This window comes from Balaenoptera borealis (assembly GCF_965194805.1).
Source record: "Balaenoptera borealis genome assembly, chromosome: 8".
NCBI lineage: Eukaryota > Metazoa > Chordata > Mammalia > Artiodactyla > Balaenopteridae > Balaenoptera > Balaenoptera borealis.
Genome location: NC_138865.1, coordinates 31,826,854 through 31,852,481, shown reverse-complemented (window position 1 = coordinate 31,852,481; position 25,628 = coordinate 31,826,854). Strand labels below are relative to the sequence as shown.

The 25,628-nt window shown below is 36.0% G+C and overlaps 2 protein-coding genes across 7 annotated transcripts in view; both read right to left on the bottom strand.

Moving 5' to 3' along the window:
* The window catches only part of LOC309633751 (contactin-associated protein-like 3), a 155,539-nt gene that overhangs the window by 42,023 nt on the left and 87,888 nt on the right, over positions 1-25,628 (bottom strand). For 5 of the 6 annotated variants that reach the window (XM_082403011.1, XM_082403010.1, XM_082403015.1 and 2 more), the window contains one exon: positions 5,263-5,373. The exons of the other annotated variant lie outside the window; for it this stretch is intronic. In XM_082403011.1, coding sequence (XP_082259137.1) covers positions 5,263-5,373 — 111 coding nt within the window. The remainder of the gene's footprint in view (positions 1-5,262; positions 5,374-25,628) is intronic. 6 annotated transcript variants of the gene reach the window in all.
* The window catches only part of LOC309633753 (V-type proton ATPase subunit B, brain isoform-like), a 96,189-nt gene that overhangs the window by 53,764 nt on the left and 16,797 nt on the right, over positions 1-25,628 (bottom strand). The gene's annotated exons all lie outside the window — the stretch shown is intronic.

Below are 25,628 nucleotides of genomic sequence, written 5' to 3'. Positions count from 1 at the left end.
CTGAGGATTGCCTTATTCTGGGGGTAGTGCTATAATTTGGGCTACTTGGTAGAGAGAAATGACAACATCGCCTCCCTGAAGGTTGTTGACAACGCTGAAAAACACGTTTGGTTTGTTCTGGTTTGTCTCATCTAGCATCTTAGGTTCTATGGAGGTAACCTGGAGACTCCAGACCTTGAAAAGGACCATGGGAAAACCTGAGCAGATGAGTTCTGTGTGACACCTGTACGGCAGGGTCTGCACGAACCCTGGGATTTGGGGGCTTCTCCTCTCACATGCTACCATCATGCCGTGATTTAATAAAGTTGCCTGGTCACCAAGACAGTGCTCTGTGCTTTAGTACATGGGTGTATTTTACATGGATGCTATTACATTTGGCCTGTCCACTGCACTCAATACCCACAGTTGCATCTGCAGGATCATTTGTTAAGAAAATTCGGATAAAGAATGTGTCTTGGCCCTAATAGGTCTAAAAACTTTTAGGAAGCACAGATAAACAGAATGAAAAATCTGACATCCAGAGGCAAAAATTCCCCAGTACATTCATATGCCTTTATAAAAATCTGGTTTGCAAGCCCTTTTATTGCCATCTGAATTGCTCAGACTAGTATTTGGGAATACTGACCAGTTCTACCAGGCACCTAGCCTGTGAATAAAAGATAGAAATACTGGAGAACTACGATTTTATGAAAAAATATGAGGGACAAGTTTATTATTATAAGATTTGCATCAAACATTTTTGATGTATTCAGTAATATTCTGATTTATATCAGGACTTGATATACGTCTAGATATTTTAAATTATTATTCACTCTTTCCATTTTCTAACATTTCTTTGTAAAAAACAGTGAATTTTACATCACAGCTTATTTGGGATATTGCAGAGTCCAAATAATCAGACGTTCCAGGTTATAAGAAAATATTTAGTGTCTGATGCCCAGGCCTAAGCATTTTCTGCTAATGTAATCTAATCATGTGTATTTATTTCCTGCTAAAACCTGGAGTATTAACTTGTACTAGTAAATGTACTTCCTAAAGTGAGAAATAAATATCTTAACGCTGAGAATTGTTGCTAATATGCTCAGCCATCAATTGTATTGGGAGCATTAGACAAAATCTTTCCTGGCTCCACCAACACATAAGTCTGTTGTGAGGAAATATGATCAACGTCTCGGTACGGGAAAGGTGAAGAATTACAAAGAGAAAAGAAAACATCCAGTCAGTTCAGCTTGTCTCCATCTACTTTCTGTTTGCAATACACAATATAGTAATCTGATATGCCATTTTTGATCAAGTTAAATTTAAAGCAGTCTCATTTGTGCTGTCAGTGATGAGTGGCTTGCCGCATTAGAGGGCGTGATTTTCAGCATCTGGGACATGAATGGAGTTGTCCCTCTTTCTGGGGATGATTGTTTATGCAAGCACTTTGGGGGAACAAAAAAGGAGAACAAAATGTGTGTACGCTTCCTCCTAATCAATCTCAATCAGCTCTGGCCAGACCACTTATCTCACCACCATGCCTGCGGTGACTAAAGAGAACACGTCACATGGCTAAAAAGAACATGTTATCCGGAGTTGGAAAGCAGCATCTGAAAATGCTAAAGCCAGTTTCATGAAGGGTCACCTCCAGTAACAATAATTGTAAAAACAAAAGTTTATTCTCACATGCAAGATCTAGAATGAAAGTCCAGCATGATTTACTCTAAGGTAGTTTTTTTACTTTTGGTTTTGGTTTTTTAACTTTTGTTTTGAATAAACTTGAATAAACTGCATAAAGTTCCTTTAGGAGATTTTTGAGAAGAAAAAAATGAAGTCAATATTATAGCATGTTCTTATTTAGAATACAAAGATTTCAGCAATCTTGATTTTACATGAGAAATATTAGGTCACTTGTAATTCTAGGAAATATCAATTTAATATTGATGGAAACAAATTCAGCTAATATGAATAGTCAAACCCAATTTGACTGTAAAGATGTAAAGCTTCAAGAACTTTACATTTTTATCTAATGGCATCAATTTTCTTGAATAGGTATATGAATACATGTACGTGTCTGTGTTTTACCCCTTAAAAAAAATCCATCAGTTCAGAAAAATTATACATTCAGGCATTTCCAGTAATTTGTGTTTCTCTGTATAAAAAGGTAAGGTGTATGACCTCAGAGGGGATACTTTGTTAAATGTATTATCTGGAACCCAATCCCAGACTTCAAAATGGGAATGCTAGAGGAACCAGACTAGAAATTTCAAAAGTAAACTCCAGGAGCACTTAGTCCAATGTTGAGTGATGATACTAGCCCATTCCTATCTCTACAATAACCAACACTTCCATTAGGGAGCTCACAGAAAACACTGGCAAACAGGTGGTAACATGCTCAGGAATCATGGTTTTCAAAGATGCAAGGTCTGCATCTCTCTGCTTTGGCCCACCTGTCCCTAGAAACGCCTGGATCCCTCCTAACTTCTCCGCTCATTCCTCTTAATATCCTTCATAGACTTCTTTCTTCTATTTATTGCAAAGTCTTTCCTAAGAAATATCTTACTACTTTTCATAAATTAATAGAAAACAAAATAAATACATAAACTGCATAAGTAAAAAATATGTAAAAGAGAAAACATGAAATGTGCAATAAGTTCTAGTCAATTAATTAACATTTGTTATGTGTTGAATCAATGAAGTACTTTAAAATCATAAAATGTCTTAAAGTTTGAATTATTTGGCTTTGGGGGGTTATATACAGTGGGTCAAATTTATATATATGCACACACATACAATCAAAAATTATGTATAGACTATTCTCTTACTACCTTTATGTATCAGGTAGATGAATTGATCAGCTGCTATGTATAAAGTTCTTGGTGGAAGCTGTGATATTTGAGACATTTCTAATTCTTCATGAACATTCTAGAAGCGCAATGCCTTATGGGCAAAATAAGAAACTAGGGGTGTAAGACAGACCACCTTCTTTAAAACTTCCAAATACCACAACACAGACCAAGGAAATTTTAACCATACAATCAGGGAGTCGAACATGATTTTCCTCACTAGATCATACACAAAATATTCCAAAAAGCTAAAACTACTATATATGAAGAATCATCGCCCTCATTATATTCATCCACATTTCATACTATCCACATTTTACATCATAATCATCTAAACTAAAGTGAACTAATATGTTCTCCAGCATTTACCAAGGCAAAGGAAATGTCAATAAAGACTCTGGGATGCTGGCTTTTAACAGAAAACATATATAGATAATCCTTCAGAAGGAATATTGATAAATTGTGCTGTCTAAAGCATGCTTTAGAAATGGGTCTGAAATCAGGTGGTAATATCTAGGGGTATTTAGTGAAATGTACACTATATGCAATCAGAGTAGCAACAACCATGAAAAAAAAACCCTCATCAGTTGATTGCCACTCTTAAAATAATTAATTTAAATTTGCAAAGAGAGTAGTTTAAATATAAAAGATAAGCTTTGTACTTACCATTTTATAATGATGGCTTATAATATTCTGAGTTATTAGTTTTTTAATTAAATATAATGGAAATAAGTTCATCTTAAGCTTCAGGATTTTCCCTTCTAATGTTTATAAACTTCCCAGTGCCACTATATTGATAGCACTGGAGGCCTGAATCATAAAGATACTCTACACATGCAAATTAGAAACACAACACACAAGCCCCTCGGGCCACTTTAAATTAATTAAATATGGCTTATTTAGTTTTTACAGTTTTAGGGAAACCACTGGAAAGTTTAGATGTTAAGCTGATATTAGAATAACCACCAGACCGAAAATGGGTAATTTGATAACTGATCTCATTGAAATCTGGTTTCAATGAGAATATATTTTTACTGGGGTGCTAAAAATGATTATGAATGATGCTTTGAGGAGTAAATATCTGGCCACAAAATGCTTTTTCCTGGGAAAAGACCATGAAGGTGGACAATTAATGGACATGCCTTCCCATCCTGAGCTCATTGAAATTCTTCACCTGTGTTCTTACCCTTCCCTGCCAATCTATTTGATCACTTACTAGGTTCCCAAATTTGATCCTTAAGGACACAGTAAAGTTCAAGCTAGACTTTAACTCTGATCTTAGAAATGTCAAAGAAAGGGAGGAAAACACTCAATTCCTTAGTAGTATCTCCAGAATTTACAGCAGTGCGTTTACATGGGACACAGTTAATTTTAACTTTTACTTTCTGAATTCATCTTTCATTTAAAAAATCTATCCCTTAAAACAGTAGCAAAACAAAAGCAGAAATAGAGACACAGACGTAGAGAACAAATGTATGGATACCAAGGGGGAAAGGGGTGGGGTGGGAGGAATTAGGAGACTGGGATTGACATATATACATTATTGATACTATGTATAAAATAGACAACTGATGGGAACATACTGTATAGCACAGGGAGCTCTACCTAATGCACTGTGGTGACCTAAGTGGGAGGGAAGTCCAAAAGGGAGGGGATATCTGTATGGGTACGGCTGATTCATTTTGTTGTGCAGTGGAGGCTAACACAATATTGTCAAGCAACCATACTCCAATAAAAGTTAATCAAAAAAAGTAGCAAAGCATTTGAATTTGAAGTGTATGTATTCACTTATTTAATCCACTGAATTAGTATTTGTGCAATAGAAGAGGTAATTCACTCGACAACATTCAAGTAGCAAAAACGGATCTTTCCAAAAAGTAAGTCATTAACTCCCTTCCCACTAATAGGAAGGGAATCTTTATTTTCAGTAGCAGCCTTCACCTGGTCTCCTCCCAGGCCAAGTCCTGGGAATGGAGTCATTTTCCCATGACATCCTTTGGCAGCTTCACATCTTGCAAACATCAGGCTTCCCCAGTGGCTGCAGCACTGGCTCCTTCTTGTGTTGTTGTAGTTATTCATGACCAGCGCACTTGACTAGTCACCCTTCTGTCGCCGGTCCTAAAACTAAAAAGGGATGATAACCCTGGAAAAAATCTAGACTCCAATAATTCCCTTCTCATAAATCTTATTGATGATCATTTGCTGGCAATCAATAGGGAAGGAAGATATCAAAACAAACCAAAAAATGGATCATAAGCAAGAAGAAAGCTAGCAGAGGAATACTAGCAGATATGATGAACCTGCTGCTTTCTTCAGTTTCATTAAACTCAATATAATTAAGTTTTGACCTATAAGAAGGAATATGAACTAAAAATGAAAATAATTCTCTCTGGGAAAGAATCAGCGTGGATTGACAAGAAGACAGCTGCAGACTCACCGTCTCTGCGATTAAGGCTTGCGAAGCCAGGGCCGTGGCTGCTGGACCGCTCTGAGGAGCTGCTGAAGGAAGCCGGGGGCAGGGCAGACGCCAGAGGAGCGTCACAGCTATCTCGGGGGAAACACCACGTGCGGGTTAATACACTGATTAAAGCTTTCCTGTCCTCTCTTCCTCTCTTCTTCCTTCCCTTTTACTTTCCTTTCCTTCCTATTTCCCTGCCACCCTCCCTTTTCTTCTTCCTTAATTTCCTTTCTTTTTAGTTAACAGGCTAGGAAAATGCTAGAGCCTGTGGCAAACATCAGTCTTGATCAGAGGTGTGTTAGTAAACGTTGAACAACAGGCTCTTAAGGAAAATTAAAAACCCTGATTGGTAGCATTTGCCACTTTCCATGGTGTAAATACTCGTACCATGGCCAATTCAAAGCTAGCAGCGTGATGTCACTGACCAGGAAGTTGGAAAAAGAATCATTATATAGTATTTTCACCACGCAGACACAAGGTATGTAAATAACCTCAAGAGCACTGATAACAGCAAGATGACATAAAATAAAGTAGGAAGTGGTGAGTTTTCAGAATGTATTACTTTTGTTTTAATATGATTTAATTAATTATGTTTATATAATTTAATTTTTAATAATGATTGTATTTTCATGCAAAATTCATGAAAAGTTAATGATTGGCTCTTGCTAGCTGCTAAAAATTGGTTCCAGCACGTCACTCCTAAATGGGAAAATATTAAAAGTATTTCCTTGAAAATCAGAAAGAACACTTTCACAGACACCACCGTTTCTATTGAACATTGCACTGAAAGTCCTATCAGTACGTAAGAGAAAATTTAAAAATTAAAAGCACAAAATTGGATAAAAAAGAGCAACCGTTATCGTTTCCAGATGATATGATTATGGAGGTAGAAATTCTGAAAGTCATTGGCTAGCTTAACAATTCATTATACAAAAGCTGATAGTATTTCTAAACTTATCCATAGTTAGAAATTAAATTAAATAGGATAGCAAATACTAACAAAACATATAAAGTATCTAAGAATGAATCTTACAGAATTTGCAGGACATTTATGGAGATTATTATAAAAATTGTATTGAAAGACATTAAAGAAAAACTACATAAATTCAGACTACGATGATTGCAAATAGGAAGACTACTTTTAAGGTACTGGTTTTCCCTAGCTTGATCTAAAGATTCATTAGAAGTTCAATCAAAGCTCAGGAGGGTTTTTCACAGAACTTGAAGCAGTGAACCACACAGCTCAGGGGTTCTTAACGTGTGGTACAAATATGATATAGGGGGTCTGTTGAGATGAATAGAAAAAAATTACATCTTTATTTTCACTAACCTCTAGCTAAAATTTAGCATATTCTTCAGTCACAAATGTAGACAAACCAGACTATATTCACCAGTGCCCGTGCATATGTTACCAACATAAGTTACAGATATTTTAATAGCAATCGTTGTCCAAGACATCTAGAAATATTGTTTATGGTCCCCTTTACTTCAAAATAACAGTATTTATTAAAGTCACCACTAGATCTTGTTTTTTAATGCGCTAATAACTAAGAAACCACTATGTTACAATTTCTAGTACATTGATATCAGCATTTCAATATAACTATTTACTTTGTAACCCTATGTATACATTTTATGCATTTACAAGCATTGCTGTGAGAAGGGGTCAGGCTTCAGCAAAGTGCCCGAAGGGTCCTTGGCACAAGGAAGAGCAAAGAAACACCCGTTGTGAGTGTGTGCACTGCAAGTACAAAGCTGTTGAGACATTACTGGGGCATTATTAGCCATTCAGAAAATTCCAGAAGATTGGGATTATCCACAATCCACAGTCAGCTGTGCTAACTCGAATGTTAACGTGACAATTTCTCAGGGGACAATTTCTCTGCCTGTTGAGCAGACCAGGCCTGCATCATTCCCCCTTTAGGTAAAGGGGTCCCAGGGATCTAAGTAACCTGCTCAAAGTCACAGAGCTGGTGGAGGGTAAGTGAAGATTATCTCCATCAACTGTTTAGCTTGGGAAGCCTGCTCCTTTCCCAGCCTCCCCCACCCCCCGCAGCACGGCTTCCTTTCTGAGTCTCCCCAGACGCTCCCCACTCAGTCCCCTCTGCTCACATCTTTCTCATCTCACCGTATTGGGGTCTCTCCTTTCTGGGTTGGAAACAGTGAGGACCAAGTGTAGATTCTGGAGCCAGACAGGGTGTGGGCATGACATTTACCAAGCTGCCTACTCTTGGGAAGTCACTGGCCCTCCCTAAGCCTCAGTTACCTCATCTGTACAATGAGGATGTCACACAACTGAATCACACAACTGGACAAAGGGGAATCACACAATTCATAGGGTTTCTATGAGGATTAATAGTGTTTGCTTTTATTATTTTCAGTATGGTAAGACAAGTCATCACATAAGCTTCTTCAAAATATTCTATAAGGACGTTTTCCCTATAGAGAGATATAGAAGGCAGCATTCAACGTTCCAAGCCATATTCTCATTTTTTATTCTTTCCTCAAAAGAAGGCATATGAATCTTAGTCTTTAAAAAAAAAAAAAAAGAGTAAGATGTACTCGCTCTTATGAAGTCATCTTTGCCTTTGAGAAACAATTTTAAAAGTGATCATTTTCTTTACAACCCTAATTGGTTGTTCCAATTCACTTCCACACAGTCAAATTTGAGAATGCACGTGATCAAAAAACGTGACCATGTCCAATAAGGTACTTGGAAAAGAGCAGCTCTGTGTTTGGACAGTGTTTTCAGTACATTCACTGTGGTTTTAACTAAATTACATTCAAGTTAGGTGAAGTCTCAGATGCCATCCAAAAATCTCCTTAACCATTATTTTCCATCTGAAATGTCTATATTTTATACTACGATTCCTGGAGCCAAAATTGTTAAGACACAACTTAATTTTCTTTTTCTGGAATCATTAAAAAATATTTGATTTCCACTGAATATTATTCTTATCAATAGTCTGATACATACTATTTCTATCCAAAAAAAAAAGATGAATCCTGAAATGCTTCAAAGCTACAACAATTATTCATAAATAATTGTTTTTAACAAACGAGATGGCAAAACAACTGAAAAGTACAACTATTTACCACTTAGGGGGAAAATGAGGTGAGTACAAGTAATAATCTTGTAAGAATTAACAAATGAAAATAGGCAGATAATATTACAGTTCAATAGGCTAAAGCAAGTTTATTTCTCTTCATAATAACACTCATATTAATAAGAAATTATTCTATGAAATAATCTCAGTTTTGAAATGCACTTATTCCTTCAAAAGTGCAAATGTACTCAGAAGCTCAAATGTTCTCAGAAAAGCTTAGGAACTCTAAAGGGAAACTGAGGATCCATTGTAACGTGTCTTATAGAAAATACAGACACACCGTAATTGTTCATGATTTATGTATGATTCAGATCAGAGTGCTCGGCACATCCCTGTGTGCATGCTTCTATAATACGTTCTTATGTATTAAATGAGCAAACATTGTCTCAGTAGTTGTACCTATTGTAACATCATTTTAATCAATAGCCTATTGTTTGTCCTGCCAACAGAACAGCTTTATACTGAAATCATTAAACAATATTTCAGCTTCTGTTTTTAAAAATTATATATATATTCTTTTCTCCAGGTAAAATCTTAGAAATTTGGAACTTCCCATAGCTGGGGAAAACATAGTTGCCTTAATCCTCTCAATCTAAGTGACACTCTCTGAGTGTTTTCCAGACCCTTGACCTCCTCCTAAAACTACTTAAATCTACCCCCTCCATAAATAAAAAACAGTCCCAGACAAACCTCTTTGGATTACTACAGCTCCTTGGTGATGCATGCTCTTAGTTTCTTCAGAACTTTCAAATCCAGTTTATACACAACTGTATATAAATGGCATCTTTTCAATATGCATTATGTTCTAAAGTAGACTAAAAATTCCTCAGCAAAGAAAATGTCACTTTACTGAATTCATTGATGAGCTCTAGTAGTTATCTGGTAGCACCTTTAGGATTTTCTATGTCTAATATCATATCATCTGCAAACAGTGACAGTTTTACTTCTTTCTTTTCCAATTTAGATTCCTTTTCTTTTTCTTCTCTGTTTGCCACAGCTAGGACTTCCAAAACTATGTTGAATAAAAGTGGTGAGAGTGGACATCCTTGTCTTGCTCCTGATCTTAGAGGACATGCTTTTAGGTTTTCACTGTTGAGTATGATGTTAGCTGTAGGTTAGTTGTATATGGTCTATATTATTTTTAAATATGTTCCCTCTAGGACCCTTTCTGGAGAGTCTTTAATCATAAATAGGTGTTGAATTTTGTCAAAAGCTTTTTCTGCATCTATTGAGGTGATCATATGGTTTTTATTCTTTAACTTGTGGTGGTGTATCACAGCCATTGATTTGCAGATACTGAAAAATCCTGGCATCCCTAGGATAAATCCCACTTGATCATAGTGTATGATCCTTTTAATGTATTGTTGGATTTGGATTGCTAGTATTTTGTTGAGGACAGATGAATGGATAAAGAAGATGTGCTACCTATATACAATGGGATATTACTCAGCCATTAAAAAGAATGAAATAATGCCATTTGCAGCAACATGGATGGACCTGGAGATTATCATACTAAGTGAAATAAGTCAGACGGAGAAAGACAAATATCTACTAAAAAATTTGAAACAATAATTCAAATAATTATTTTAATAATATAATAATAACCTTCCAAAACAGAAAGCACAAAGTCCAGAGGGCTTCCCTGGTGAATTCTGCCAAACATTTAAGGAAGAAATCATGCCATGTCTCCATAATCCCTTTTAGAAGATAGAAACAGAGGAATACTTTTTAACTTATTCTATGAGGCTAATAGTACCATAATACCAAAACCAATCACAGATATTACAAGAAATGAAACCTACAGACCAATATTTCTCATGAACACAGATGCAAAATCCTCAACAAAATATTAGCCATCAAATCCAACAATGTATAAGAAGAATTACCGGGAATTCCCTGGCAGTCCAGTGGTTAGGACTCCATGCTTCCACTGCAGGGGGCCCGGGTTCAATCCCTGGTGAGGGAACTAGGATCCCACAAGCCACACGGTGTGGCCAAAAACAAAATAATAAAGTAAAATAAAATAAAAATTTTAACAGATTTTTAAAAAATAGAAGAAGAATTACATACTGAAACAAGTGGAATTTGTCCCAGGTATTCAGGGCTGGTTCAACATTCAAAAATCAGTTTATGTAATCCATCACATCCACAAGCTAACAAAGAAAAATCACATGGTACTATCGATAGATGAAGAAAAGCATCTTGACAAAATCCAACACCCATCCATGGTAAAAACTCTTGGTAAACTAGGAATAGAGTTGAACTTTCACAAATTGATAAAGAATATCTACCGAAAACTTACAGCTAACACCACACTTAATGGTGAGAAACTGGGAACTTTCCCCACTAAGATCAAGACTAGGCAAAGATTTTCCCTCTCACCACTCCTTTTCCACATCCTACTAGAAGTCTTAGTTAATGCAATTAGACAAGAAAAGGAAATAGAAGGGATACAGATTAGGAAAGAAATGTCTTTGTTATGGATGACAAGATCATCTATGCAAAAACTCCTGGAACTAATAAGTGGTTATAGCAAGGTCACAGGATACAAGGTTAAAATACAAAAGTCAATTGTTTTTCTATATACCAGCAATGATCAAGTGGAATTAGGAATCTGAAACACTATGCTATTTACATTAGCACCTAAAAAATATATAATACTTAGGTATAAATCTAACAAAATATGCATGAGATCTATATGAGGAAAACTACAAAACTCTGAGCAATTAATTGAGGAAGAACTAAATAAATGGAGAGATACTCCATGTTCATGGACAATACTCAATATTGATTGTCAAGATTTCAGTTTTTCCCAATTGATCTATAGATTCAAGGCAATCTCAATCAAAATTCAAGCAAGTTATTTTGTGGATATCAACAAACTGATTCTAAAGTTTATGTGGTGAAGCAAAAGACCAAGAACGGCCAAAACAATATTGAAGAAGAACAGAGTGGTAGGAATGACACTACCTGATTTCAAGACTTACCATAAAGGTACAGTAATTAAGACAGTGTATTGGCAAAAGAACTGGCAAATAGATCAGTGAAACAGAACAGAGAGCCCTGAAGTAGACCTACACAAATATAATCAATTGACCTTTGACAAAGTAGCGAAGGCAATACAATAGAGCAAAGATAGTCTTTTCAATAAGTGGTAATGGAACAAATGGACTTCCATAAGCAAAAACATGAATCTAGACACAGACTTTTTACCTTTCACAAAAATTAATTCAAAATGGTTCACAGATCTAACTGTAAAGCACAAAACTATAAAACTCCTTGAAGAGAACATAGGAGAAAATCTAGATGAACTTGTGTTCTGCAAAGACTTTGTAGATACAAAGCCACGATCCATGAAGAAAAGAACTGATAAGATGGACTTTATTAAAATTAAAAAGTTCTGCCCTGCAAAAGACAGTCAAGAGAATGAAAACACAAGCCATAGGATGGGAGAAAATATTTGCAAAATACACATCGAACAAATGACTTTTATCCAAAATATACAAAGAACTCAAACTTACCAATAAGAAAACAAACAACTCCAGTTAAAAAATGGTCCTAAGCTGACTTTAACAGACACTTCACCGAAGAAGATACACAGATGAGAAAGAAGCATATGAAAAGATGCTCCACATCATATGTCTTCAGAGAAATGCACATTAAAACAACAATGAGATACCACTACACTCCTATGAAAATGGTCAAAATCTGGAACACTAATGACACCAAATGCTGGCAAGGATGTAGAGCAACAGGAACTCTCATTGGTGGTGGGAATGCAAAATGGTGCAGCCTTTTTGGAAGACTGTTTGGCCGGTTCTTACAAAACTAAACATATTCCTACATGCAATCCAAAATCTGTTCCTTGGTATTTACCCAAAGGGGTTGAAAACTTATGTCTACACAAAAACAGGCACAAAAATGTTGATAGCAGCTTTAGTCATTAAACGCCAACACTTGGAAGCAACCAAGACACCTTTAGTAGGGAATGGATAAACAAACTGTGGTACATCCATATAGTGGAACATTAGTAATAAAAAGAAATGATCCATCAAGCCATGAAAAGACACAGAAGAAACCCAAATGCATATTACTAAGTGAAAGAAGCCAGTCTTTAAAGGCTACATACCATACAATTCTAGCTATATGATATTCTGGAAAAAACAGAAGTGTGAAGCCAGTAAAATGATCAGTGGTTGCCAGTGTTTAGATGGGAGAGAGGAATGAATAAGAGGAACACAAGGGATTTTAAGAGCAGTGAAACTATTCTGTACAATAATATAATGCTGGATACATGTCATTATACATTTGTCCAAACCCACAGAATGTACAACACCGAGAGTGAAACATCAACTATGGACTTGGGGTGACTATCATGTGTCAGCACAGGTTCACCAATTGTAAAATAAAAAAAGTATCAACACCACTCTGGAGAAGGATGCTGGTAACGGCAGAGGCTAAATAACCATGTGTGAGGGAAGGGGGTATATGGGAAATCTCTGTACTTTCTGCTCAATTTTACATAAACCTAAAACTGCTCAAAAAATAAAGTTTATTTTTAAAAAAGGGCAGGGGGGCTTTCTCTTTATCAACTACCCTGAGTATTCACTTAAAAATAAGTGCTATGATTTAAATAACTTACTGAGAAAGAAGAGAAACTTTCAGGGTTTTTTTTCCCCAGTTATACATCCTGGAGCCCATTTATAAAACTGAGTTCTATCCCTTCATGGTTTTAAAATTGTGCAAGGGTGTGTGACTCTACCAGCCTTCAGAGGAATCAAATATCTGGAGGGAGAATGGCTGTAGTTTTTCATGGATTGTCCTGCTTCAGCACCCTAAGCAGACAAGGATTTAGATCTGTTTTAAAGGTCAATTTTAATTATCCCAATTATTATTCACTCATGACTGCTGAAAAATTATATTCGACAAAAGGAACAGATTCCCAGTGGTGGGAGTGTTTCTAAAGTTATAACTTGTGCCAGTTTAATGAATCATACTGCTTCTCATACAGGAACAGCACTTTTTTTTTTTTTAAAGAACCACTATTTATCTTTATTTCTTCAGCTTCCATCACAGTGCCTGGCACATGGTAAGCATTTGATAAATGTTTGCTGAATTAAATTGATCACAAGTCCGAGAGCAACTTTCTTAAATCTCCATATCTAAATTATATTTCAACCCTGACATATATTGAGCTTAAAACATTGAAACAGCCAAGTTCATCCTAACAGAAAAATCATGCGGTCTTAATTTCCAGGCTGGGCGTGGGGTAGGTATGTGATAGTGGGACCCAGGAAAATATAGATAGAGAAGAGGGGTTCTCACTAATAGGAAGGGACTGCCAATGAAGTATTCATTTCAGAAGGCATTCTCATTCCTGCTTAAACAGGGCATGTCAGTAAAATTCAGCAATCCAACACACTCAGATATTTTTCAAAAATAATTCACAAATGGAAAGATGAGAACATGTCTGTGTTAGAAGTAACATCTCTAGATTTATCAAGATTGTATAATTTTGTGCAATGAAATTCAGGGGAGAAATAGACACAGCAGTTTTTCAGACACTGATACCCAAGGGGCAATTCCCCATCCCTGCCCCTGAAATTCTGATTTAGTGAGAGGATTTATTTGTGTACTTAAGGCAGACACATTCTGTTCTTCAGAGAAGGAAATGTACAACACTCGGGACAGGAGCTGAGAGATCTCTGCAGTGGATGAAAACCTCAACTGTGCCAGGAGAGACCCTCAACGTGGCCACCAGGAGTGTGCACTAAACTGCAGTTTTCATATGAGTAGCCCTGGTATCTGTATTAGGTTCTGTGGTTATTAAACCAGAATTGGAGAGTTGGGCAGTGTAAAAGACATACTTTCAAAAATCTGAAGCCCTATCACGCTAGTGCCCAGAAAGATGCACTTGGGAAACTCAGCTGTTGACTCATATTAGTATTGATATTACTTTAAATATTTAGTTTAAAAAGACTTTCACTATCCATAGCTCATTAACTGGAAAACTTCCTTGCTTGTATATAAATCTGAAATATCCATTTAAGGGGCAAAGTCTAATATGCCACACAACTTACTCAAATTGTTGAAATAGTCACAGAGCAATGAAATATGCAGTTTTGGGGTGACGTCAGTATCATGATAGTGTGAATCGTTCCTTTTTTCTCTCTCTCCTTTGATTTACAACTATTAGGACGTCCATAACCAGAAAAAAAAAAAAAAAAAAGCACCTATCCACAGCATACAACGACATCCAAGAGATCCATCCACCTGTGCATCCAAAGTGGGTGGATTGGACCATGGAGTAGGTAGCAGGGATTGAGGTAAGTGGCTGCAGAGCTGGTGGCAGGAGGCTGTGACAGCACAGAAGGCAGCTGCTGTTCTGGCAGCGAGCCAGCACCACCTTTCTGGCAGAGGAGCTGGAGGATGAAGGCAGTGACTGGAAGTCTGCCCAGCCACGTGTGTTACAGCTGGCGGGACCAGTTGCTCTCTCTGAGGAGAGACTGCAGTGAATGGGCAGAGGGAAAGGAAAGGTAAGTAGACAGACAAAGAGAACTGAAGTAAAATGTCTCCTGCTGTCTGCCCCTGGAGGCAAGGGGACCGACCACCCAAGGACCCCCGGGACACCGCCCCCATCCCAACTTGAGGATACCTCTACCAGGCCATGGACACCCACAAAGCCCCAAGTGCTAAGTACACACCTCCCCCCTGCGCCCACATTCTGCCACCACGCGTTGTTTTTGTTGTTGTTGTTTTTGTTTTGTTTTGTTTTAACTGTGTGGGTTCCCAATCTTAGAAGCCGCTAGTTAACGCTGGTAAGAGAAACCAAAAACTTGTGCCATAGCGCCACCTTCTGGAAAGGAAGGCTCCTAACTACCAACCTGTTGCATTCTTAGGATCAAAGTAAACAAAGTCTTACCTAAATAAAAATGGTGTTCCATTTTTTATTTAGGGAATCATGGTAGTACGGTATCGCAAAAAAAAGAAAGACAATTTTCCAGTAGCCAAACCCAAAGGTATGGAATATTGTGATCTAACTGATAAAGAGTTTTAAATAGCTGTTATGAAGAAATTCAATAGAAAACTCATAAAGGCAATGCAATGATATTAGGAATGAAAATAACAAGCAGAAGGAATACTTTACCAAAGAGATTAAAATTCTAAAAAAGAATCAGACAGATTTCGGGAGCTGAAGAACTCAATAAATGAGATAAAGAATGCATTACAATGCACTGGAAATAGAGCAAATCAGGTAGAAGAGGAATTAGCAAGCTCAAGGATAGAAATATAGAAATAATTCAGGTGGAAGAAAAGAGAGAGCTAAGATTTTTAAAAAGTGAAGCCTATGAGAAATATCTGATTCTATTGGAAAGGGAAACGTAAGAATAATGGGCATCCCAGAAGGAGAAGAGAGTGGGAAGGGGACAGAGTTTATTTAAAGAAATAATAGCTGAGAAATTCCCAAATCTGGGGAAGGGATGAATATACAGATCCACGAAGCTAACAGAATATCTTGTTATCTCATCACAGAAAGACCTCCAAAACACATTTTAATGAAGCTGTCAAAATTCAATTATAAAGAAGCAATTTTAAAGGCAGCCAGGGGGGAAAAAAAAAAAAAAAGACAGCAACCTACAGAGGTACCCCCATTAGGCTACAGTAGATTTCTCAGCAGAAACTTTGAAGGTCAGGAGATAGATAGTGGAATGACATATTCAAAATATTGAAAGAGAAAAATTTCCATCTAAGAATATGTGGCAGTTATCCTTCAGATATAAAGGAGAATTAAAGCCTTTCCCAGACAAACTAAAGCTGAGGGAGTTTACCACCACTAGACCTGCCTTATGAGAAATGTTGAAAGGAGCTCTTCAAGCTGAAACAAAAAGACAAAAGTACACAAAACTCTGATTAAGATGATAAATACTCATAATTAGAATACTGTATATCTTTTCTAGAACAGTATATTAAATTCTTAACTATAATATAATGGTTAAAGGAAAAGAACATTAAAAATAGCTATAGATACTACAACTTGGTAATGAAATCACAGCATAGAGATCATTTCTAACATTAAAAATAGAAAAGGGGAAGAGTAAGCAGATGAAACCTTTATAGGTGAATGAAGATAAACTGGCATCAGCAGGAAAGGGGCTATTTTACCTGTAGGATGTTTTATGTAAACTTCATGGTAACCACAAGCAAAAATCTAGAGCAGAAACATAAACATAAAAAAGGGGAGAGTGAGCAAATCACCATGGAAAACCACCAACTTATAAGGGCAGACAGAAAGAGAAGAAAAAAGGAACAACAGAGAGACAAAATAAGCAGAAGGCAAAAGATAAAATGGCAATAGTAAATTCTTACATATCAATAATCACCCCTAAATGTAAGCAGATTGAACTCACCGATCAAAAGGCACATAGTGGGTGCATGGCTGAAAAAACAAGGTCCAACTCTATGCTCTCTACAGAAGACTCATTTCAGCTCTAAAGGCACATAGGCTCAAAGTGAAAGGATGGAAGATGATATTCCAAGCAAATAGAAATGAAAAGAAGGTGGGTATAGCCATCCTTGTATCAGACAAAACACACTTCAAGCCAAAAAAGGTAAGAAGAGACAAGGAAGGTCAGTAAAGGGGTCACTACATCAAGAAGATATAACAATAATAAATATGTACGTTCCCAAAACCTGATCACTGAAATATACAAGTATGTAATAATAGATATTAAGGAACAAATAGACAACAATGCAGTAATTGCAGGAATTTCAATACCCCACTATCAGCAATGGATAGATTGTCTTGACAGAAAATCAACAAAGAAACGTTGGACTTGAACCACACCTTAGAACAAATGGATTTAATAGACACATATAGAAATTCCATCCAACAGTAGCAGAACACACATTCTTCTCAAGTGCACATAGAACATTCAGGCTGGATCATATGATATAGGTCACAAAACAAATCTTAGCAAACCTAAGAAGACTGAAATCATATCAGCTATCTTCTGTGACCACAATTGGTATGAAACTAGAAGTCCACAACAAGAGGAAGATGAGAAGATCTACAAACATGTGGAAAGTAAACACACGTCTAAACAACCATTGTGTCAAAGAAGAAATCAAAAAGGAAATAAAAAATATCTCAAAACAAATGAAAATGAAAACACAACATATCAAATATCATGGCATGCAGCAAAAGCAGATCTGGGTGGAAAGTTTATAGCAATAAATACATTAAGATGTTAGAAAAATCTCAAGTAAACAACCTAACTTTAGACCTCAAGGAACTAGAAAAAGAAGAAAAAATTAAGCCCAAAGTTAGCAGAACTAAGGAAGTAGTAAGTATCAGAATGCAAATAAATGAAATAGAAACCAGAAAAACAATAGAAAGGATCAAGGAAACTACAAAATGTTTCTTCAAAAAGATAAACAACATTGACAAACCTTTAGTTAGACTCAGGAAAAAAAAGAAGAGTCAAATAAATAAAATTAGAAATGAAAAGAGAAGACATTACAACTGCTACTACAGAAATACATAGAATCATAAGAGACTACTATGAACAATTATATGCCAATGGATTATACAACCTAAAAGAAATGGATACATTTCTAGAAACACACAACCTACCATGACTGAATCAGGAAGAAATAGAAAGTAGGAACAGACCAATAATGAGTAAAGACACTGTATCAGTCATTTAAAAATTCCCAACACAGAAAACTCCAGGACCAGAAAACTCCCCTGGATAATTCTACCAAACATTGAAAGAAGTACTACCAATCCTCCTCAAACTCTTTCAAAATATTGAGGGGGAGAAAACACTTCCAAACTTGTTCTATGAGGCCAGCATTACCTTGATACCAAAGCCAGATAAGGATACCACAAGAAAAGCAAACTATAGACCAATATCCCTGATGAACATAGGTGCAAAAATTCTCAACAAAATATTAGCAAACCAAATTCAAGAACACATTAATAGAAGTATATACGATGACCAAGCGGAATTTACTCCTAGGATGAAAGGATGGGTCAACATATGCAAATCAATAAATCCAACACATCACATCAATAAAAGAAAAAATAAAAATCACATGATCTTTTCAATAGAGAAAGAAAAAGCATTTGACATAAAACAACAGCCTTTCATAATAAAAACCCTTAACAGACTGGGTATAGAAGGAACATACTTCAACATAAAGGCCATGTATAACAAACACAAGGGTAACATTATACCTGATGGAGAGAAATGGAAAGTGTTTCCTCTGAGACCAGGAACAAGGCAAGGATGCCCAGTCTCACTATTCTTCTTCAATATAGTACTGGAAGTCCTAGCTAGAGCACTTATGCAAGACAAAGAAAGAAAATAGATCCAAATCAGAAATGAAAAAGTAAAACTGTCAGTATTTGCTGATGATATGATGGAATATATAGAAAATCCCAAAGAATCAGCCAAAAAACTATTGAAATTAATCAACAATTTCAGTAAATTGGCAGGATACAAAGTCAACGTACAGAACTCAATTTCATTCCTCTACACTAATGATAAAGCATCTGAGAAAGAAATAAAGAAAACCATCCCTTTCACAATAGCATCAAAAACAATAAAATACTTAGGAATAAATTTAACCAAGGAAGTGGAAGATCTGTACAATTAGAACTGCAAAACTGCTGAAAGAAATCAAGGACACCAACAAATGGAAAGACACAAACAAAATCAAAGAAATTGAAGACACAAACAAATGTTCATGGATCCAAAGAGTTAATATTGTTAAAATATCAATAGTTCTAAAAGCCATCAACAAATTGAACATAGTCCTCACCAAAATACCAAAGGCATTCTTCACAGAAATAGAAGAAACAATCCTAAAATGTGTGTGGAACCACAAAAGACCTCAAACAGCCAAAGCAATCTTGAGAGAAAAGAGCAAAGCCAGAGATACCACACTTCTGGATTTCAAGCTATACCACAAAACCATAGTAGAAAAACAGTATTGTACTTGGGGGGAAAAAAGACAAATTGACCAACGGAACAGAATAGAGAGCCCAGAATTAAACCCTGGCATATACGGTCAACTAGTATTCAACAAGGAAGCCAAGAATACCCGGTGGAGAAAGGATAGCCTCTTCAACAAATGGTGCTGCAAAAATTGGAGAAACATATGCAGAACACTGAAAGTAGACCCCTATCTCACACCACTCACAATAATTAACTCAAAATGGGTCAAAGACTTAAACATAAGACCTGATGCCATAAGAATCCTAAAAGAAAATGTTAGGGGAGAAGTTTATTGATATTGGTCTTGGCAATCATTTGGTGGGCATGATGCCAAAAGAATAAACAATAAAAGAAAATAATCAAAACATGGGACTACATCAAACTCAAGAGCTTCTGCACATCAAAAGAATAAATTAATTAACAAAATGAAAAGACACCCTACAGAATGGGAGAAAAATTTTGCAAACCATTTATCAAATAAGTGATTAATATCCAAAATATATAAGGAACTCAGTCAACTCAATAACAAACAACAAACAATCTGGTTAAAAGATGGGAAGAAGAAGTAAATAGTCATTTCTCCGAAAAGGACATCAAAATGGCCAAGAGACACATGAAAAGATGCTCAACGTCACGAATCCTAAGTGGACTGCAAATCAAAATCACAGTGAAACATTACCTCACACCTGTGAGAATGGCTATCATCTAGAAGACAAGGACCAACAGATGCTGGTGAAGATGTGGGAATGTAAATTAGTCTAACAACTATAGAAAGCAAGATGGAAGCTCCTCAAAAAATTAAAAGTAGATCTATCGTATACTCCAGGTATTCCACTTCTGGGTATACAACCAAAGAAAATGAAAATAGGATTTTGACGAGATATACGCACTCCCATGTTTATCACAGCATTACTCACAATAGCCAAGATACGGAAACAACCCAAAAGACCATCAGTGGATGAATGGGTAAAAAAATATGTGGTATACATACACCGTGGAATGTTATTCAGCCATGAGAAGGGAAGAGATCCTCCCATTTGCTACAACATTATGCAAAGAGAGTAAGTCAGATAGAGAAAGACAAGTACTGTATGATGTCACTTACATGTGAAATCTAAAAGTTAAACCTGTGAAAAACAGAATAAAACGGTGGTTACCAGGGACAGGGACAAGAGGGATGGTCTTTAAGGGTACAAACTTGTAAGAACTGGTAAATGAGCCATGAAGATCTAATGAACAGTATAATAAATAGACAGTAATACTGTACTATAATTATATAACGTGATCATGTGTATTATAATTATATAATGTGATATTACTTCAGCAATCACATTAACAATATATAAATGTATCAAAGTAACATACTGTATACCTTAAACATATGCAATGTTACAAGTCAAATTTACTCAATAAAAAAAGTGTGCAATTTTATATTTTTCTGTTCATACATTGTTCACGTGAATTACCAAACTACTGTAATTGCCAAAATCACATAATTTTCTTCTACAAATGTTGCTGCTATATAAGTTGCTTCATGGAGCAAGGACCTAATAAATTTTTTTTTTTTTAATTTATTTTTGGCTGTGTTGGGTCTTCGTTTCCGTGCGAGGGCTTTCTCTAGTTGCGGCAAGCGGGGGCCACTCTTCATCGCGGTGCACAGGCCTCTCACTATCGCAGCCTCTCTTGTTGCGGAGCACAGGCTCCAGACGTGCAGGCTCAGTAGTTGTGGCTCACAGGCTTTGTTGCTCCGCGGCATGTGGGATCCTCCCAGAGCAGGGCTCGAACCCGTGTCCCCTGCATTGGCAGGCAGATTCTCAACCACTGCGCCACCAGGGAAGCCCCCTAATAAATATTTTTTGAGTGAATAATTTATTTTGAAACTTTAGAGATTTTTTTTTATCCTTCAATTTTCTCCACTAAAAATTGGAGACAAAATTATGTATTTCTTTCTGTATTATATGATTGTAGAAGAGTTAAAAACTGCTGCACTAATTTTTTAAAAACCTGTGATGAACATGAAAGGGTTAGATGTTCCTTTATATTTACAGGTGTGCTTCTTCTAAAAGTCCATGTAACTTTAAAAACTTACAAAATTTAACAAAAAAATAACACCTATACTATAATATTTGATCCATAAATACTATAACAATTGTTAAAATTTTAGGACAAGATTTAAGTTACACAAGAAATTTTTACACTATGTTTGGTAATTTGGGCATTTTCATTGGAAAAAATTTAAAATAAAATAACCAACATACTCCAAAGCTAAAGATTCACTGCTTTGTGGTAGAATGAGAAAAGAGAATACACATCATTGCAAAGAAATGTGTATTTGGTGCTTTAAATAATCAACTGGGAGTTTCAAAAAGCTTGTCTAACTAGGATAAAACTCCATTCATACGCTGTCTTGCAATTTGGAAATACTTTCCTTTTGTCCATCCATCCCTCCTCCTCCCACCCTCTCCTTCTTCCTTGTCTTCCTCCTTTCCTCTCTTCCTTCTTTTCTCCAAGATATTCAACAGGGGACAGTTGTCAAAAAGATGTTCATAGCTAAAGGCAGCAAGTACAATCAATCCATTCAAAGCACAAGTACCTGTTAATGATCCCTCCATAAAATACCCCTTTTCTCATTTTGCCAGAGGGGAAAAAAAACAAGACAGTAACTTCTTTGTAGAGTTCCAAGAATATACACAAAATATATAGGGGAAAAAGGAAAATTTTATATTTTAGAATTTGGATCCAAATGACACCTAAAGTTTTAAAACAATTAATTCCTGATAAATATTTTCAGGTTTAATCTACTGAGGTACACTATTACAATATAGCATTGCTGTTTAATGTAATGTTTACCTAAAAATTATTTAATTATTAATAGCAACAGTTCACTGAAAACTTGGGTCTCTGACCAAAAAGTTTCCATAAAACAATCATTATGTTTAATTGTTCATATTTATTCAAAAATACAGGCCACTGCTGTTACAAGAGTAGAAAACCCAATCATTTTAGGAAGTGTGTGTGTGTGTGTGCATGCACACGCATGCGTGCACGCACATATTGAACAAGTAAATAAAAAATTAGATTACTCTTGAATAAAGCAGGGCATTCTCAGGTATCTCATTAGATACATATATAAAGATAAAATAACTATTTGGACGTGAAAACAAAGACTATTACAAGAGACAAAGAAGGACACTACATAATGATCAAAGAATCAATCCAAGAAGAAGATATAAAAATTGTAAATATTTATGCACCCAACATAGGAGCACCTCAATACATAAGGCAAATGCTAACAGCCATAAAAGGGGAAATCAACAGTAACACAATCACAGTAGGGGACTTTAACACCCCTCTTTCACCAACGGACAGACCATCCAAAATGAAAATAAATAAGGAAACACAAGCTTTAAATGATACACTAAACAAGATGGACTTAATTGATATTTATAGGACATTCCATCCAAAAACAACAGAATACACTTTCTTCTCAAGTGCTCATGGAACATTCTCCAGGATAGAACATATCTTGGGTCACAAATCAAGCCTTGGTAAATTTAGAGAAAATTGAAATCATATCAAGTATCTTTTCCGACCACAACGCTATGAGACTAGATATCAATTACAGGAAAAAATCTGTAAGAAATACAAACACGTGGAAGCTAAACAATACACTACTTAATAACCAAGAGATCACTGAAGAAATCAAGGAAGAAATCAAAAAATACCTAGAAACAAATGACAATGAAAACACGATCACCAAAAACCTATGGGATGCAGCAAAAGCAGTCCTAGAGGGAAGTTTATAGCAATACAATGCTACCTCAAGAAACAAGAAACACCTCAAATAAAAAACCTAACCTTACACCTAAAGCAATTACAGAAAGAAAAACAAAAAAAACCCCAAAGTTAGCAGAAGGAAAGAAATCATAAAGATCAGATCAGAAATAAATGAAAAAGAAAGGAAGGAAACAATAGCAAAGATCAATAAAACTAAAAGCTGGCTCTTTGAGAAGATAAACAAAATTGATAAACCATTAGCCAGACTCATCAAGAAAAAAAGGGAGAAGACTCAAACCAACAGAATTAGAAATGAAAAAGGAGAAGTAACAACTGACAATGCAGAAATACAAAGGATCATGAGAGATTACTGCAAGCAACTCTATGCCAATAAAATGGACAACCTGGAAGAAATGGACAAACTCTTATTAAAGCACAACATTCCAAGACTGAACCAGGAAGAAATAGAAAATATAAACAAACCAAACACAAGCATTGAAATTGACACTGTGATTAAAAATCTTCCAACAAACAAAAGCCCAGGACCAGATGGCTTCACAGGGGAATTCCATCAAACATTTAGAGAAGAGCTAACACCTATCCTTCTAAAACTCTTCCAAAATATAGCAGAGGGAGGAACACTCCCAAACTCATTCTACGAGGCCACCATCATCCTGATACCAAAACCAGACAAAGATGTCACAAAGAAAGAAAACTACAGGCCAATATCACTGATGAACATAGATGCAAAAATCCTCAACAAAATACCAGCAAACAGAATCCAACAGCACATTAAAAGGATCATAAACCACGATCAAGTGGGGTTAATCCCAGGAATGAAAGGATTCTTCAATATACGCAAATCAAACAATGTGATACACCATACTAACAAATTGAAGGATAAAAACCATATAATCATCTCAATAGATGCAGAAAAAGCTTTCAACAAAATTCAACACCCATTTATGATAAAAACCCTCCAGAAAGTAGGCATAGAGGGAACCTACCTCAACATAATAAAGGTCATATATGACAAAGCCACAGCCAACATCTTTCTCAATGATGAAAAACTGAAACCATTCCCTCTAAGATCAGGAACAAGACAAGGGTGCCCACTCTCACCACTATTATTCAACATAGCTTTGGAAGTTATAGCCACAGCAATCAGAAAAGAAAAAGAAATAAAACGGATCCGAATCGGAAAAGAAGCAGTAAAGCTGTCCCTGTTTGCAGGTAACATGATACTATACATAGAGAATCCTAAAGATGCTCCCAGAAAACTACTAGAGCTATTCAATGAATTTGGTCAAGTAGCACAATACAAAATTAATGCACAGAAATCTCTTGCATTCCTATACACTAATGAGGAAAAATCTGAAAGAGAAATTAAGGAAACACTCCCATTTACCACTGCAACAAAAAGAATAAAATACCTAGCAATAAACCTACCTAGGGAGACAAAAGACCTATATGCAGAAAACTATAAGACACTGTTGAAAGAAATTAAAGATGATACAAATAGATGGAGAGATATACTATGTTCTTGGATTGGAAGAATCAACATTGTGAAAATGACTATACTACCCAAAGCAGTCTACAGATTCAATGCAATCCCTATCAAACTACCACTGGCATTTTTCACAGATGTAGAACAAAAAATTTCACAATTTGTATGGAAACACAAAAGACCCCGAATAGCCAAAGCAATCTCGAGAAAGAAAAACGGAGGTGGAGGAATCAGGCTCCCTGACTTCAGACTATACTACAAAGCTACAGTAATCAAGACAGTATGGTACTGGCACAAAAACAGAAATATAGATCAATGGAACAGGATAGAAAGCCTAGAGATAAACCCAAGCACATACGGTCACCTTATTTTTGATAAAGTTGGCAAGAATATACAATGGAGAAAAGACAGCCTCTTCAATAAGTGGTGCCGGGAAAACTGGACAGTTACGTGGAAAAGAATGAAATTAGAACACTCCCTAACACCATACACAAAAATAAACTCAAAATGGATTAAAGACCTAAATGTAAGGCCAGACACTATCAAACTCTTAGAGGAAAACATAGGCAGAACACTCTATGACATAAATCACAGCAAGATCCTTTTTGACCCACCTCCTAGAGAAATGGAAATGAAACAAAAATAAACAAGTGGGACCTAATGAAACATCAAAGCTTTTGCACAGCAAAGGAAACCATAAGCAAGACGAAAAGACAACCCTCAGAATGGGAGAAAGTATTTGCAAATGAAGCAACTGACAAAGGATTAATCTCCACATTTTACAAGCAGCTCATGCAGCTCAATATCAAAAAAACAAACAACCCAATCCAAAAATCAGCAGAAGACCTAAACAGACATTTCTCCAAAGAAGATATACAGATGGCCAACAAACACATGAAAGAATGCTCAACATCATTAATCATTAGAGAAATGCAAATCAAAACTACAATG